At 42.1% G+C, this 17,994-nt stretch overlaps 1 protein-coding gene across 1 annotated transcript in view; it reads left to right on the top strand.

Moving 5' to 3' along the window:
- Positions 1 to 609: 609 nt before the first annotated feature.
- The window catches only part of LOC121833977 (neuronal acetylcholine receptor subunit alpha-7-like), a 153,249-nt gene continuing 135,864 nt past the window's right edge, over positions 610 to 17,994 (top strand). Inside the window, exon 1 of the mRNA XM_042287708.1 lies at positions 610 to 792. Within this exon, the coding sequence (XP_042143642.1) occupies positions 610 to 792 (183 nt within the window). The remainder of the gene's footprint in view (positions 793 to 17,994) is intronic.

Below are 17,994 nucleotides of genomic sequence, written 5' to 3' on the forward strand. Positions count from 1 at the left end.
TATCAACATGTAGCTACCAGGAGATATCTGGAGATATATGAACACCAAAGTATTTTTATCTAGACACGGAAGGTAAGGTGATGTTTTGAAGAAAATAAGATGGAGGAATATTAGATTGACACCATATACTCGTATGGCTTTGCATTTAGTCGTGTTAAGTTTTATCCCTTACTAATCACACAAGTTAGAGAATGCGTTAATATCTTCGTGTAAATTCTGAGTATCCAAAGTGTTAGGAACTTCTCCGTAAATAAGACAGTAATCAGCGAATAAACTAATGCAAAAAGGAAATGGAATATGGCAAATCATTGATATATATAAGAAACAGTAATGGTATACCAGAATTAACGAAAACAAGTGGAGATCTCCTATCGTAGCGTGTTTTAGGTAATAAATGCAAAAACGAAGTGACACCATATATTTCCCCTGATAGCATCTCGCCCGTTTGTCGAACCAAGTATAACTGAAAAATTGTGCGACGGGTCAGCCACTCCCCCATAACGATTGTTGGACAAAGGGGAAATAAAATAGAAACACTAAAAAAACTCAAACCCCGTCTTTTTTTTACAGTTTAGATTATAATTTGCTGATCTGCATCATACTCTGGATATGTATATGTATGACCCTCTGTTTGTTCTCTCTTGTTTTATAGATACGGAGCAAGGTGCCCACGAACGCCGGCTCCTCGGCGATCTTCTGGCCAACTACAACACGCTCGAGCGCCCCGTCTTCAACGAGTCCGAGCCGCTCATCCTCAGCTTCGGTCTCACCTTGCAGCAGATTATCGACGTAGTAAGTGGAACAACCAACCTGCTGGTTGCGACGAATATATTCGCGACTCCAGCGACCTATAGGGGGCGCCACCACCAAACAAACATGGCGGCTGGGTCCAGGTCGCGTCGGCTCGGCCGGGCCGCCTGAACGGGTGGCGCATTCAGTTTAACAAATTTTCTTTTGTTCAATGCCCAATTTTATAGGCATTTGAACTGAGACGGTTATATGTAGCCGGTGCGCATAAACGTGCCGAGCATAGTTTTGTTTTGCCGGTGTTTTTTTTTTTTTTTTGTTCTTTTCATGTCAAACTTTCGTTCCGGAGACTTCGTTCAAAACCGAAACTATGGGCTCCGGAGAAACGGTAATAGGCTCTAATTGATTTTGATCATCTAAGGAAAGCGGCAATGGCCACAGAATTGTTCCACCGAGAGTAATTTTTAGCTAACTCGCATGCCTCGACCATGCGACTTATCTGTCGAAGAAATCGAGTTTTTGTGCGTATCCGCGTTTAAGAAACAGCTCAAGTCGTCTGCTCGGTCAACAACACAGGCTGCAGGAAAATTACGAAAATTAAGCAAGCGCTTCTTGAGCCAAGGAGCATGTTAACCCGCTGGCGCTTCACTAAGCAGCTGATACTCGTATTTAAATTCAGGTTTTAGTAGCAATCGAGAAGTCATTTTGACCAGCGAGTTATGTATTATATTACGTATTATGTTCCACTAAAGCGATATTAGTATATTCTTCGGGCTGAAATATGAACTTAGTTGACTAGCTATCAGGTGACCTGCTGAATAAAAGTATATTACTATGCTTAAACTTAGCCAAATGGTTCTAGCCGGTAGCACGGAGACGAATGTGGACAAATCGAAGAGAGTCTTCATCGGAGATTCACTCAGAACCTCTCTGCATTGAACTTGACTTCGAATCGTGAACGGATAAAAGGAGTATTTTTTGTGGCCGATCAACCTGAGCAATGTTGACGTATATTGCTGCTGGCTTCGACGAGGGTATAATGTAAATATTGGAGGCGCGATAGATCCTAATGCCGTGGAAGCTTCTAACTTTGCGAGACGCGTCCCCCACCTTTTGAAAACAGATAATTTACCTCATTAATCATTGGCAGCGAGCAGGTTTTCCTGAATCAAGTAATTGCGAAATTGGTCCCACTCCTTCAGTGTGGTCCAGAGGCTTTTTCGGCGAAAAGCAGCCAAAACGAATAGCCAACGCATCGGCCGGCGTGGGTGGCTCAAACTTGAAGCTAATCGAGCACAACCAAACTCAAGAAAAGCAGGTATCGAACCTTCCCATTCACTTGACTGCAACATTGGTGTTCCCTCCAGTGAAACACCTCGTCTGTCGTCTATAGTCCACTGTTCTACATCCTTATAAAGAAACCACTTATCAGTTACTAAGTAGTCGTCACTTTGAATGTGATTCAAGACAGACAAGAAATCAAAACATTTTTCCGTGATTCCTCCCCATCCAAGAAATCGAAAGCACGCGACCATGTGTTGTGGAGTAAACGGGCTTTCAAACACGTGATGGAAAGAAGCAATCTATCTGAGGCTTCACCACACTGATGAACACTCAGGCAAACTTAAGAAATTTTCTGACCTTTGTTGAATTATAATGTTCGCCACCGCGCCGACAACACGTGTCCGCGAAAGCCACCGGAGACGCGGAGAAGCGCGGAGCGACCTGGACCGGCTGGTTCCCGGTTTTCCCGCTTGGCGGCGTCCGTTTTGCTGGAGTCGCGAATACGCTGCCTCCTCGTGAGAGGCTTTGTATTCGGCCCTCGGCCGGAGCTCACGGTCTTTGTAAAAGGAGTCCCGATCCTGCACGTCTCCTGTGATCGCTTGCGGCTGTGCTGCGAAACTGTCTGAAGTTTGCTAAGAACTTCCCAGTGCTTCATATTTTTCGCTTATAGTTTTCTAAGACAGTCTCGCAAAGGTATAGCTCTGGGTTGTGCGTTTGCTGATCGAGTGGTCGTTCAAGTCGACACTTTCGCAAAGCTGTTTTGTTGCACTTATGGCCTGAGTTGCGCGTGACGATGAATGTTCAACAAAGTTTAGCTAGCAATCTAAATTCGTTAAAAACAGCCGCGAGTGTGCATTGTCTTGAGTACAATTCACTTGCAAAAACTAAAAAAAAACAAAAAAATACTTCATACATTAGACTATTTTGCGCAATACCTTAATATTTACACTTTAGACAACTTTTTTTACTACTCTAAATTGTTTCTAATGAAATACATTGTTTGTGTATTAAAACGCATTCTACAAGCGCCAAACTGGTTGCAATTTGATCGAAGATTATAGCGGAAGAGACGATTGACGTGTAATCCAGGCTGGAGTATCACGTTAAGATAAAAACTTATTTTTAAGTCATCGGTGTGAATTAGATTTTCCTTGTTTATTTGGCAACAAATAAACCGAGTAATCAAGGGGAAGTGAAGAGCTTAAGATGGAATCTCCCTCTTTGTTTTATTTTCTATTTACGTGGCAGATCTTTATTTATTACATGCTGCGTTACTGCTATCCTAGGTTATGATACGTCAAGCACTGGTTATATCACCTATCGGTTTGCACCCTCTTTCCCAATGTTTGCCTCTGTGAACTAATATATGAATATAGCGCAAATGTAGCGAATTAAAAAGAAAAAAGAACTCGGCGCCAAAAAGCGATCCAGGAGATGAAACTGGCTCTGGACTCTATGAAATGCGTTTCTGTCATACACACGTGCAAGCGCTCAATATCAACAAGTTCACAAAAGTGTACAATGTGTATTTATTATATTCAATAGTTTGAAAGATGCACAACACCATATTTTCTACCATAATCCATACCTTATACCACATCCATCAAGAAATGGTTGCGTTTTGCTGAAAGTTTGTTAACCAAAAAATAACAAGCGTCAGGTATGTATTTGTGTGTTTACAGAATGTTGTTTATGAACCGAAAACAAATATCACGACAAGATGAACTGGCCCAAATCACCACCCTACTTAAATATAACGATATATCGTGGCGTGAAATGTCAAGAGTAGCTGACGGAGATAATGTTTTTTTTTAAATTTTTCTATAGCTACAAGACATGAAAAGGCTAGCAGCAATAATGTATAAACACTTTCTCCAGCGTTGTTCGAGGTCAAATGATTTGGTGAGAGCAATTTTTGCGTGCGTAAATTCAACACATATGAAGACGTTTCATGACCATAGTCGTCGGCATCAAATGACAATATCCTTCAAAATTACATTCATATATTTTTTCCAATAGCTTTGTTCTACCCTTGAGTTACTTATTTTAAGATAGACATATTATATGACTTATACTTACAGGTCGTGCAACAAATCAGGGTTCAACGGCTAATAAAACTTAAAAAAATGAAAGACGTTTACGATTCTCTGTAATGTCGAATTAGAGCACTGCTCTTGAGGAGGAGGAGGAAAGGGTACGGGGGGAATTCAGGGGGAAATTCTGGGACGATTTCCAGATAAGTTCTCCCCGCTAAATGTGTCAGAAAAACTTTCCCCGCTAAATTTAGTAAAAACAAATTGCCCGCTTAGTTTGGCGGGAAAATGTTTCTGCTAAATATGTTAAAAAAATCGACCGGGGATCTTTTCCCGCCATACTTAGCAAAAAAATCCCCCCTCCCCCCCCCCCTCCCCCCCCCCCCCCCCCAATTTAAAAAGAAAATGTTTCCGCCAATTTTAGTGGGCAATATTTCCGCGACATTTAGCGGGAAAATTTTCCTGCTAAATTTAAAGGTAAATGTTCTTGCTAAATTTGGCGCTGATTTTTCCCACTAAGTTTGGCTAAAAAAATTTCCGCTAATTGTGGCGGAAAAATTTCCCGGGTAAATCTAGTGGGAACATTTTCAGCTAAATTTAGCGAGAAAAGTTCTCTGCTAAATTGCGCGGAAAATTTTTCCGCCAAATTTAGACGCCGTGTGACGTCAGGAAGGTGACGTCACTCGTGACCCTCGTGAGGTCACACGTGACGTCACGTGTGACGTCATTATGGAAGAGGTCCCATAATGCAACGAGCGGTTACGCCGACGGCAACGGCGAAGGCGCTTACGCCGGAAACGCGCGCCTAATAGCTGCGCCCTAAAAATGTTACTAAAAAGAAAACATTCCTTCCAAAGGGTGTCTTAAAAGAAGAGGTAAATTACAGTAGCCAACAACGGGACTACATCTCCCTCTACGCAGATAATTTAATCAGATGCAGCACAAATAATTGTTGAGAGCCATGTCTAAACAAGCAAACTAAATTGATGCTAAGACAATTAAGACCTTTTTTTATATTCAGGTTAATTTTCCAGGACAGAGCGGGCGCTTATTCCACCCCGGGAGTCCATTAAAAGCAGAGGCGAGCATTTCAAAAACAGCTTCTGCTCTAACATGTTCATGTTTCGACTCCGCCAGACGTTTTATCTTCATATCACCGTAAATTCATCCCGACCTGTTACGAAACGCCAGCCCTTTCGTAATGCGGCATCGCTCGACGTTGGTAGACTTAGCTTGAACGCGTGCATCGCCATGCTCTAAGCAACGCGGCTCTCCCCTGGGTTCCAGTCAATTTGATCGATGCGGCGGAGCACGACATGCTTCCACTCGACTGATTAGCAGCGACTTCCAGCGACCTAATTGCTACCTCGTGGATTATCAGAGAATCACTGCAAAGAACTCGCGGCGAGCGTCTCAACGCAATGAACATGCCCTTGGTTGTTGTAGCGTTCCATCGAACAAATATACAGAAGTAAACAAAACAAATGAACTGACTGGTTAGGCCAGATGAGAACTGTCAATATCGCGATATTTCGGCGTTAACGAGTTTTCGCAATGTTTATTACGTAAGATGCGTTTCGGAACGCTCAAATAGGGCTACCCCCGGGGAAATGTTTTATGATTACGCCGGGTGTTTTAACGAAGGCTTTTAAAAACCCTGAAAAATAGTTTCTGAGAAAAACAAAACCTATTTCCGGGAACAAACTGACAGCGACAGCCACGTCAAGGATGACAAAAAAAAGTTAGTTAGTTAAGTAAATTACTAGCGTTTACGAATTTAACCCGCGTTTTTCAAGCTTTCAGTGTAACTATACCAGGGCGAATTCTATTCGGTAGCTAAAGTTCCGCGTTTTCGGTTTTTATTTTTTTTTTAATTCGGTGTACTTTTTTCGGTGTTTTCGTAGAATTCATTTCTCGTTTTTTTTCGGTGTATATTTATGCCCACAAACGTTTACCGCCTTCTTTCGGCGAATATGAAATAAACACCAACGGACACCGGATCCGTTGATGCTTGTAGCTCTGATATTTGTGATCACTCAAAAAATAACGGCACAGATACATTGAAAAAGAAATGGACACTTTTGGCAAATGTGGCAACTGTAAAAGAAACAAGAAAAGCACACAGAAGTACGGACAAGCCAGATATGAAACCTATGCCCCAAAAAACATGGAACTTAACCTTCTGTACATCAGGATTAAGTGATCATAATATAGCAAACACACATGTACTTCCCAAGTTCTTGTTGATCCGCACTCTTTCTTTGCTCTTAATATGACCCTGAGCTTTTAGAACAACACTGGGCACTCACAGGCTGAGGAAAGCGCTGCCTGAGCCGAAATCGGCCAAGCAACCAAATCTGACCGCCAAAAAAGACACGGTGCGACGTTTTGAAGCACAACATTTTTCGTGTACTCACTAGACTCTGGCTGCAGAGCTTGCACCAAGTTAGCCTCCCTTGCAACGAGTTTGAAAACAGGCCCATAGATGGCGAAGTCATGGGGAATTTCGGACTTAACGTTCCGATCTCTTATGTGCACATTAAACCATAACGTCGTGATGGCATCCGTGTATCCCATACATTCGGAAATGTTTCGATTGACACTGCCATTCCGCTTTTTCGCCACGGCTCTGCGGTACGACTGGAAGGTCAAAGGGGCCTTTTTCGGTTGACACCGAATTTCAGAAAATGAATTTGACGTACCTTTAGCGGTTTTTATCGGTTTAAACCGAAAACGCCGAAGCTACAAAGAAACAGACCTTTGTAGGTTAAAACCGAATGTCCGAAAATCAATTCGGCGTACTTTTATCGGTTTTTATTGGTTTAAATTAAAAAACTCCAAACCCTATCCATATCATGCAGAAAAAAAAACGGCTCATGTCTCAGAAACTTAAAAAAAAAAATAAGTATATGTAGCCGTGCAAATTCGTTACTAGGACGCATACTTGAGGAGCTTCGCCAGGCTTATATGCCTTCCAAACAACGGATATATATATTTATGCTTTAAGCCGATTTTTAAACTTCATTGAAAGTGCAAGACACTCATAAAATATTTTGTTGCGTTTTTTTGTTTGTTAAGAAATTCAAAACCTCACTTCATTGACGATGATTTATCAGATGTGGATGATGATAAGTTTCATAACATTCAATTGTATGACCTAAAATATATGTATATAAAATGAAAGCTTAAACAAATACATATTCAACATGCACAATACCGCTATCGTCAAATAAAGATATTTGGCAAGAATCGCCATTGAATGTAAGAGAGAACTCTAAAAAAAACGTCCTATTTCAGCATCCTTTTTTCTTAAAAAGGCACTTTTAATAAATTTGCTTTCTTCGCGTGAAGAACCCTCAGTATGGTTTAAATCAGTGGTTCGCAAACGGGGCGCCGCGGAACCGCAGGGCCGGGGGGGGGGGGGGGGGGGGTTGTACTTTTGGGGTCTGCGAAGCCCTCGCCAGGACTCTCAACTCCCCCCCCCCCCCCCCTTACTCTCTTCGTTTCCTGAAAAAGAAGAGTTGCTTTTAACGTGCAGTCTTTATTGGAGATATTTTGAGGTGAAGTGAAGCCTCACAAAGCGTAACGGCGAATTTCTCCGCTCAATTTAGCCTCGAAAAGGACAACACTTGGCTTCATGTTACGCGACCTATGCACAAAATTAGTAGCTTCCCCGCTAAATTTAGCGAAAAAAATCGACGTCACGTGACATGACCACGTGACCTGAACACAAATTCAGTTTCCCAGCTAAATTTACTTAGGAAAATTATGTCGCATGACTTTGTGTCACGTTACCTATACACGAATTCGGTGGTTTCTCCGCTAAATTTAGCGGAAAATTTGACGTCACGTGACCTGCACATCAATTTAGTTTAGCCGCTACCCGACATTCCCCATACTCTGTGGACAAAGGCCAAGCCGACCTGGAAAGTCAAATTGTCAACAAGTCAATGGGGTGGAGAGAAGGGACTGGAGTCAATGGGATGAAGAGGAAAGGAGAGACCTGGAGCCACAGCTCAAGAAGAAAAGCCTGTAGGTTATTAGCGCTAAACCAAGGCCGTTTCACATCGCAACACAATTGTAGGGCAATTTGCGATTCATTCTTTATAAAGGGTACTGCCTCCTTTTAGAAAGGGTACAGCCTTACCATATCTATTCATTCATTGTTTTACTTGATTCTCCTTACTTTTCCTCTCTGTAAGTGTAAATTATGTCCTTTTTCACACTGTAATTAGTTAAGTTGACATTTGGGCTAGTGGGTAGTCTAACATATTGAGGTATTTAGCGCACAAGGTAGAGAGGACAGGACAGAAAAGAGCGCTACTCTTTTCTGTCCTCCTTTCTCTTCCCTTCTTATCAGTAAATGTAGTTGTGAGTAGCGCTCATTTCTGTCCTGTCCTTCTCTCTACCTTGTGCGCTAAATACCTCAATATGTAATTAGATGTTTTATTTTATACTCTCTCCCCGTCTCCTTCACCCACTGACATGGAATCCCCATCACTTTGTCAAGTGCCCAAGGGGAACCCGACACCCTCATGCTTGATAACCACCGGTCAAAATCCTAAAATTTATATCATATGTGATATATGGTTGTAAACATAGATCCCTACATTAAAAAAAAAAAAGAAATGTTTCAAGTTCTATTTCAAGAATCGAAGCTTGGTCATCGTCGTTTTTTCCTTAATAAATAATTAATGATTGGCACCTCGACATAGTATTCGTTGGTTTCAAATTAACATACAATTAAGCAAAGTATAGCTGATCCGTGGATGGAATGTTGTGTTTATAATATTCGTTTTCCTACAAATATCAACTTTATTGAACTTTAAGAATTATAAAAACAATTAAATGAATTTTCTCGATCATATTATCAGAATAAGGAGCTAAAAGATACTTCCCTTAAAAAGCTTTATGCAGAATGACGGAGTCCCTGGTGGAAACAAAATATTTTCGATGTGTCGATCGACTGCCCTAGCACGAAATATTAGCCTTTTCCAACTCTCGCGTTTCCACGCCCTTTAAGCCTTGTAGGAAGGTAGGGTTGTGTAAGCCTACTGATATTCGTGTTTGTTTTTGATCTAAATAAAAAGAAAAAGCTTGCATAGGCCATGGGGAATTACGGACAAGTACATAAAATATATGGCAATGCAAGTTCACGAGAACTTTTAATACAACCGGAAAGCGTCGTTAATGCGGATTACAGCATTTCTTCCGATGCGTAGCTAGTTATTTACTATAGCATTGAGAAACCGGTTCTTGCTTTGAGATTTCGTCAATAAGTGTCATGACCAAATGTTTTTGAGAAGACTTACAGCATTACGTTTATTTTTCTTGGCATGGAGGTAGTGGGCCATATGTGTTGTGACGGCTTTTGGGGAGTGCCAGGTGCGTGTCGCGGCGTGTGGTGACCACTGAAGCATCAAGCCTCTTTGAACTACCGCCGATCCACAGAACTTGAAACAACGCGACATACTGATGACTTGGTCCAGATAGTCGGTCATGAAGCCTTGAATTATTCCTACGAAATGTGATGCAACAAAACTAGCCCACTGCTGCGACACAAACAAAAAGAAGGTTTTTAGTTGTATCGATAAATCATTCGGTACGCGACTCGTGGTCCAAAACTCGGATTTTGGATGGTCTTTAAATGTTATGCTAAAACGATTTGCTAAGCCTGAATAGTGAGCATTTAACATCATTTAACGTCGTTTTATGGTCACAATGAACGTCCTTGTTGTCATTAGATATCATGTAATTGTATGTGCAGTGCACTTCAAACTTAACGCCTACAGTCCGTTACCCAATTATGAATATATTGCCGGTTACTCAAAGCTAAGTTGATCACTGAAGCAGCTGGAATGTTTTCACCATGCTAGGTTGTGGTCGGAAATCAAAACGACACGACGTAGTTGGACCGGTATAATCCAGAAATAACACGAAAAGTGACCAAACCGGACCATCTCATGACAGTGTTGTTTGGAGAACACTGTATTCCCACATAGTTAATGCAAGTTTTTTCGTTTTTTTTTTTTAAGAAGAAGAAGAAATGAAGATTAAGGAGCTAAACGAGCCCAGCTTCTGATTAGGCCTAATCTGCTTGGCGAGGCGCCAGCTCGAAACACGAACTTTTGTGTTAGGCCTCTCGGTGCATGTGTAATAACGTAGTGTGTTTTTGTCTCTAGTGCCACAGTATCCCGGATAGCACTTTCATGAGGTAATATTTATAAGCTGTTACTTATTCAATCTAGGGGAATGTTTTTGTACTTGCCATTGCTTTATTTTTTAAATAAACAGGCCGAATACGTTTATGTACACCTTCATATATTATGCATAACAAGCTTAATTTTTATTAAGTTAAAGCCAGGCAACACATAAGTAAGGGCCAACAAATAATTAACAATCTGGAAAAACACATACTGTAAACAAATTAATTTTCGCGCTGGCCTAAGTTTCGCGAATATCGCGAATCGCGTACAATTTGCGAAAACTAGGTCTCGCGAACAATTCCGGTAAAATGTAAAACCATTAGAATTTATATTGAGATTCCACCTCGTCGCAACTTTTAGAACCCACGAATTATACAAAACTTTTGGCTTTGAACTAAATCGCGAAATATAGAGCCCGCGAAAAATAAGTCGTTTACAGTATTTATGACACAACTTAGCATCGTAAAATAGAACTGAAAAAATAACGTATTTCTTATTGTACTGATTTGTGTATCCAAACCACATATTACGTCTTTTATTGGATTTTTCTGACCATACCAAAGGTTCTTCATAGGAAAAAAAATTTGCAAATCGATTTTCTGCGAAACTTGATGAAATTTGTATTTTTGCGGTTTCCTCTTGAATTCAGTGTTTTTTTTTAGTAATTTAACTTTTACAGAATAATATAACAGTGCGCTTGTTGAATAGGTATTTATTCAAGGTTGCAGTTGATGTATAATTTATGTCATATTATTGAAAGCTACAAACGTTACCTTCATCCAAACCTGGTAAATTATCGTCAAAGAAGACAAGTTTTGAAGTTTTTATAAAAAATGAATAACGCGAGTTTTTTTGTTATAAACATCTTGCGAGACAAAAGTAATTTAGAACGCCATGCAAAAAGCATCTTTCTTTTGAGGAAGGTATTTGAGCCCGGAGAAGCTCCCAAAAACGCATACTGTGATGGTCACCCAGACTACAAAATTCGCATTTGGTCCTTTAGAAGTAAAACACTAAAAACAAACATATGACGGAAAAACGGCTTAAAATATTCTTCCTAGTGAAGGATTTGCCCAGCATATATACAGTGTCACAAAAAAAATTGCAGCTTTTTTTTTTTTACCGCAAAACTAAGATAGGCGTCGCCGAACGCTCATTCTTCGTCCGAAGACAGCTCTAGAAGTCACAATCAGATGCCAAAGTTTCAGCCCGATTCGATAACTTAATCAAAAGTTACAAGAGATTTTCTGAAAAGTTTAAAGGGAAAATGGAGCCCCTTTTTGCCCGCTTTCAGGTTCTGGTGCCATAGAGCCCCATGCATTCGAAAACTCTGTCGGCCGCCATTTTCACATTGAAATTTTTAGAAAATCGAGCATAACTTTTAAATAAGGCATCGTATCGGGCTGAAACTTTAAGATCTGGTTGTGACCTCTAGCGCTACCTTTGGGCCGTTAGGCGATGACCGTTAGGCGATGCCTAGTTTATTTTTACGGTAAAAAAACGTGTAAATGTTTTCTTGTGACACCCTGTATATTCTAATAAAAAGTTTTTGAAATGGGACCCTTTTTTTGTCCTGCACGAATGGAAATGAAACCGCCAACCATCAGTCGGTTCCTCTGGCCTGAGAGAAAAGCTCTGCCGCATAAAGGGTCTTTATGAGAAGAAGCCACCTTTCCATACAGGGCAGGAAACGTGCAAGTAAAAATCGTTGTCATTTGAGAGACTAGGAAACGGACTTTCTCGCTTTTTCTAAATACCTTGTAGCTTAATTTTCTACTTAAATATTATGTAATACGCGTGTTATAATTTCGCTCTGTGCAGCAGCTGATAATAAAAAGAAAAAAGAGAAAGTAGAACCACCTTCTCCTGCGTGTGTCTCTCACAAGCAGCAAGTCTCTTGTTCCGTGTTCTGTCTCCCATTCGCGCCTCCAATGTTCATCACAGCAACGCGTATAGATTTGCAGCGAACTGTGTGCATGTTGTATTTTTGACAGTGTTAAAGTTTGGTGATATTCGTCCCTCCATTGATTAGCCTCGTGCCTGAAGTCGGATACCAGCTTCAGGAACGGGGCCAACTTGACCACGAGCATAGCGATTTCACACTACGTGTGCTTGCTACTTGAACAGCGTTCAAATATCGTGTCTTGGGATCGGAAGTACCAGCTTTTGTTAACCTCGGACGCATTTTAATAAAGTTAGAAAGAACTTTTTGAGGTCGAAATTATATTTAAAAAAATATATCGTTTTTTAGAACATGGTGTTTACGTTTGTGAATACTTCCCTCTGCACTAGAAGCATTTCGTAAAACTTGAATACATTTTTTATGATCCCTCTAACCTGTTTTCCAATAATGTCCATAGGCGCGCATTGGGTGAGAGGCGTGTTATTTAATGTGTTATTATGTTATTTAGTGTTATTTTATGTGTTATTATGTTATTTAGTGTTATTTTTTGTGTTATTATCTTATTTAGTGTTATTTTATGTGTTATTATCTTATTTAGTGTTATTTTAATGTTAATAAACGTGAAACTACCAACAGTTTATATAGTTAAACTAATGTGAGCGATCAGGCGAAAATGTGTAATTAAGAACCTGGTCGCCATCATTCAACGACTCGGCATTAGAAATAACCTTCAATGGCACTCTAATTCGGAGCACTTCTCACTATATTGTGCACCAAATTTTGTGAGCTTTTCAAACGCCGCTTAGCTTAAATTTAATTTATTATATTATTAACAGTAGTGAACACAGTTTAGCTACGTGAACGCCCATAAGTGCCCATGCTTTTGTGTAGTTCAAGTAATTTTCGAGAAATATCAGTTCGTTATCCTCTGCACTTGTTAAAATTTATGTATTCACGTATTAACTGCCTGCACGAGACAGGCCTTCTAGTTAAAGTGATAACTGTCGGAACGGGATGATAACCGAAGTAAAAATAATTCATTAATGTGTAAGGATAAGTTGTAGATCATACGTTAATAAAAGTATCTTTGAAATTTTAGGATAACGTTGGAAGGAATTAAACTCAAAGAAAGAAAACATTTACACAGAGTCAAGTAAATTAAAGGCCGACCGATCTCGCCAATGTAAATCTAATGCAGAAGCAAAATTAAGCTTCTCAACCTCGGGCCACGTCAGAATTCACAAGACGACCACACAGATATAATTTTTTATGTATGAATACCGTGAAAAAAAAAAGATAAAACATTAGGCAAAAATAATAACACACGGGAAAGACAAGTGTTTGTCTGTGCTGTAAGTTTTAATTTTTTCTTCTAGCATTCTGGGTACTTTTTATACATAATACATCAATTCAAATGGGCCCTCCTTTCAACACTTCTACAGACCTAATTAAATTGCGACGTGTATGTAACTTAGACCTGTTAAGCTAAATATATAATTCATCTAAGTTACCACTCAATATTGTTTAGAAACCGAGGCCGTGTCTAGCTTAAATGAGGTAACCGGTTTAAAGAGAATTTAACGAGACTTTAACAAGAATTTGATTTGGATTGTATTTTCTCGGGAATGGCATTGTTGAAACCTAAGAAACCTAGGTTCGGCTAAAGAAAATAGCTATTTGGTGAGCTTGATCGGCAATGTGGTGCTTTCACTATATTGGGTTAATTAACGCAATTAACGGGTCGATTTCGCACCTCGCACGGACCAAGTTTTAACGCGGGCATGTTAAATCAAGTGTTCGAGCGTTCTTCTTCTTCTGACAGCCTAGCGGTGAGTGAACGCCTAACACGGTAATTACGACCCATAAACGACGGGGACAGTCAATGAGACTCCCTCGTTTATGTTTAATAAGGTTTTGCTTACACGCCTCAAGCCCGTCAAGAAAAGTGGGGGAATGAACAACCCAATTTGAGTAACTTTGGAGCCGTTCGACGAAATAACATAAAAGCCGCCCAGAATAACTTAATTATGTGTTGCCTGTTTGCATTTCAGCAAACGAGGCTAACATGCGGCGACTTAACTCGAGTAAAGTGTTTGGAATATGAAACCAGTCAGTTTCATAATGAGCCAGTCTGGCGATGGTCGGTGCTGTAAATAGAGAGTTTTAAAATAACGAACCCTAACGTTAGCGCATGTTATACAAGAGAGATTTAGAATAGCGTTTCTCCGTCGCAACTGAAGACCCAAGCATCTCTCGCGCGTAGCGCCACGAAGATGCAATAACCTTGCACGCACAAAATGCTTTAACTTAGGAAAATAAATAGTTCTTTGGTCTTGAGAAAACGTATAATGTATATTCGTTTAAACATTAGAATAATGGCTGAGCGGTCGACCAGTCGGGTCCGATCGAACACTCCCGTCGCCTCAGGAAGAGCCGGTCCCATACTGGCCTTCGCAGAAAAGTCTTCGTCCAACCGGAGCTGTAAGCCCCAACCACATAAGGCATTTTTTCACGCGTCTCTTCCGCGTCGGCGTCCCTCTTCGTCGGGGCGCGTCGCACGAGGTAACCCGCAACATTGCGTTGCGCGCGAGGCGCCATAATCTCTCTAGGACAGATCTCGGCGTCGACTCCGGAAGTGGCCTGCCAGGCAGAGACTAACCAGAGTCGCGCGTGGCTAAAGTGTAGCCAAGCCTGCCCTCTGGAACACTCGAGTCAGCCTCCGCGCAGCAGGTGCAGCAAGCTACACGACCGTTTCGAAATTGGTAGTTAAATTTCGGTAATTTAAAACAAAACAATAGGTTTATGAGTTTTAAATTACCTTTTTGTGGAGCACCAATACACCGTAACCAGGGGGTTGTCGCCGGCTCTCTGAGGTTTCACGCCTGGTCGTTCTATAGTGACACTGCGCAACTGGTGCGGGTCACCATTGCGTTGCTCGCCCTTTCTCGTGCTAGGGGCGTGTCAACGTAGAGAGACACGGACACCGATGAAGCGCGTCAAAAACGCAACCATGCGGTTGGACCTTTAAGGTTTCAAGGCTGCCGCTCACTTGTTGGATCTTCAAACACTTCTTGTAATGCACCTCGCGTGAGAGGGCATTGTCGTCCCGTTTTGAAAATCCCGGTCGGGAGGACGCTGCAGAGGTCGCGTTCACGAAGGCTGGAACCCGCTATTTTCGAACGCAGCTTGTTCTGGCTTGGCTTACCCTTCAGCCAACCTCTGCGTGTTTGCCCTTTCGGGAAACCCCTAGCGATGGCATCATGCGCAGGCCTACTCTTCTAGGTGGTTTACGCCGAAAAACTGAGGAAGGGGAGGAGATGAGAGCGCGCGGGGATGTCATAACGCCAAGCTCTGGTTCCAATGATTTGTGGGTGGACCTAGAACTAGGTGTTTTTGTCGTCACTGCACTCATCGAATGTGCTAGGATGCGGAACACGTAGGCAAGCGCAAAGAGAAACATAGGGACAAGAACGTAGGCAAACAAGGCCGTTTGTACGTTGGACACCGCGGAACACCGACGTCCGTCGTTTGGCTTTCGCATTCGAACCCGCTCGACGAGTGCAGAGGAGGCATGGTGCCTGGAGGGCGTCTCTCATTGGTGTGTTTAGCAGCCTATCCCGCCCATAGATCAAAAGTGGTCCCGAAGTGCTTACAAACAACGTAACTCAAGTCGCAGTGCCCTGCTGTCGAATGTCGTGAACTGCCACGCTGGAGAGGGACATGCAGCCTGCCACGTGCACCACAGCTGCTGGGACACCACCAGGATCGCGACTGGCGACAGCATGCCACTTCTCTGACGTCATAAGGCGGAAATCGAGGGACCACTTTTTTGGACGCGGTACGCGCACCAGTCGGAGACTCGTTACAGGCACCATAGTGAAGCCAAAGGTAGTATGTGTCTCCACTGCACCCATTGAACGCGTTAGAATGCGAACGCCGGCGTCCGACGTTTCGCTCTTTTTTTCTCGACGAGTGTAGTGGAAAAAGAGAAAGAAAGAGAAAACTCTTATTTAGATCGAAGATGCTCCTCGACTCTTAGCTCAGGTACAGGCCTTCGGTAGCTGTGTTCGGAGCTTCGTCGTCCACCACTTTCTGAATGCGACGAAGGAGGGGTCACCCACCACAGCCTTCGTCGCCCACCACAGCTTTTGAAGCTCTCGAGGGAAGGAGGACCATTCCTCCCAGTCGCTTGGCATGAGGTGGTGGGGTAGATGGGAGGGCGACTGATAGAATCTCTGGTTGGCTGAAAAGCCGTCCCAGAGTGTGTATGTTGGTTACAGGGGTATATACCGCAGTGGCAGCAGGCGGGTCGACCTGCAGCATTGTTAATGCAACGGATATGGTGCGGGGTAAGTGGAGAGTGTGTTTGCGCTTTACGTATGAGGAACGCTTCTTCTTTTGAATGAGTGTGTGAGGGCGGGGGTAGAAAAGCGGAAGCTTTCTCTCTATCCCCAAGAACGTCTTTTTTATATTTATGTATATACTTTCTTGTCGATTTCGGTTCATATTTTTGCACTGCCGACCATGCCAGAGAGGGTTTCGGATTCGGTTCGCGGGTGAGCTCATGAGCTCGGCTCTTCCTTATCAGAACCTGGTGCTCTGGGACCTATTCGGTAAAAATGCTTAGCAGCAGATGTTTGTGCATGTGTCGTCGCAGAATGTTGTAGATATATGTGGGTAGTTCTTTGTCTAGAAAAAGTCGGCAGGCATGTTGGCTATTCGTTCTCACTATGTCCTCTTCCTTCTCGTGTTTGATGAACCCGGCTATGGCCGAGGCTATGGCTAGCATCAGCGTTCAGGGGGTAAGAAACTCGCTGGAACTCCCGCGTCATGATTTCTTTCTGGCCATGTTGCTAGCGTGCATTTTACTGTTTTAAAAGTGGCGTTCGTATAATATATTGTTGTGTTTAAGTGCTCGGCTTCTTTTTGTAAGCGTTTAATTCCATCGATTCTTCTGTTTGTATCTGTTATTTTACGCATATCTGTAGGAACCGGATCAGCTTTGATTCTGGGTAGTGGCCTCTAAGGTGGGATTTCTGACGAAATGGGAGTAAGGTATGTTATATTGTAGACCAGGTGTTTGATCAGTTCAACAGTGGAGACAGAGCTAGCTAGCTTTAGGTCTAACCACACAGGTATTAAAATGTACGCTAGAGTTTAAACTGGCGCTTGTGACTATATGACTACTGCGATGCTAAAGCGGACAGCAACCAGTCTACTTTTGTAGCACTTTTTTGAGGCCCGCGCCGAATAGTATGTGCCTTTATTAAAACTGTAGAAGTTACACTTTAGTTACACTATTTTTCTTTACCAATGAACGATTGGCAACAGAGTGCTTTGGAAAAGCACTCCTTTTAAAGGAGTGCTTTTCCAAAGCACTCCTTTAAAAAGGAGCGATGTTTCTAAGCAAAATAAGTCAAAAGGAATGTAGAGTGTGTTCAAGTTTCGTCAGCATTCTGGTGGCGCTTATATATTGCTAATATTCCCGTCACCATATGAAAATGATCCCTTCGCGTATTTTTACGAGCGGAAAACATTCAATACCTAAGGTACAAAGTACGTGGGTTATGAATGTTTTTTTTCTTTTAATTTTTCCTTGCCGGGCAGCTTTTATCGGGCACTTGTTTTTGGCGTCTCCTTATTTTCCTGTGTGCGGGTGATGTACTGAACACAGAAGACGCGTCTTCGTACCTATTCACGAGCAGAAAGAATAAAGCAGTGCTTATTGTGCAATCCCATCAGGGTTTTTGAAATTGGCTCCCTGCAGGGGGCCATGCGCCAGTAGGTGGAATTAATGTCCATCTTGCAACGTTCTTGTCTT

This window comes from Ixodes scapularis, unplaced genomic scaffold (genome assembly GCF_016920785.2).
Source record: "Ixodes scapularis isolate PalLabHiFi unplaced genomic scaffold, ASM1692078v2 ptg000236l_1___fragment_1__unscaffolded, whole genome shotgun sequence".
Taxonomy (NCBI): Eukaryota; Metazoa; Arthropoda; class Arachnida; order Ixodida; family Ixodidae; genus Ixodes; species Ixodes scapularis.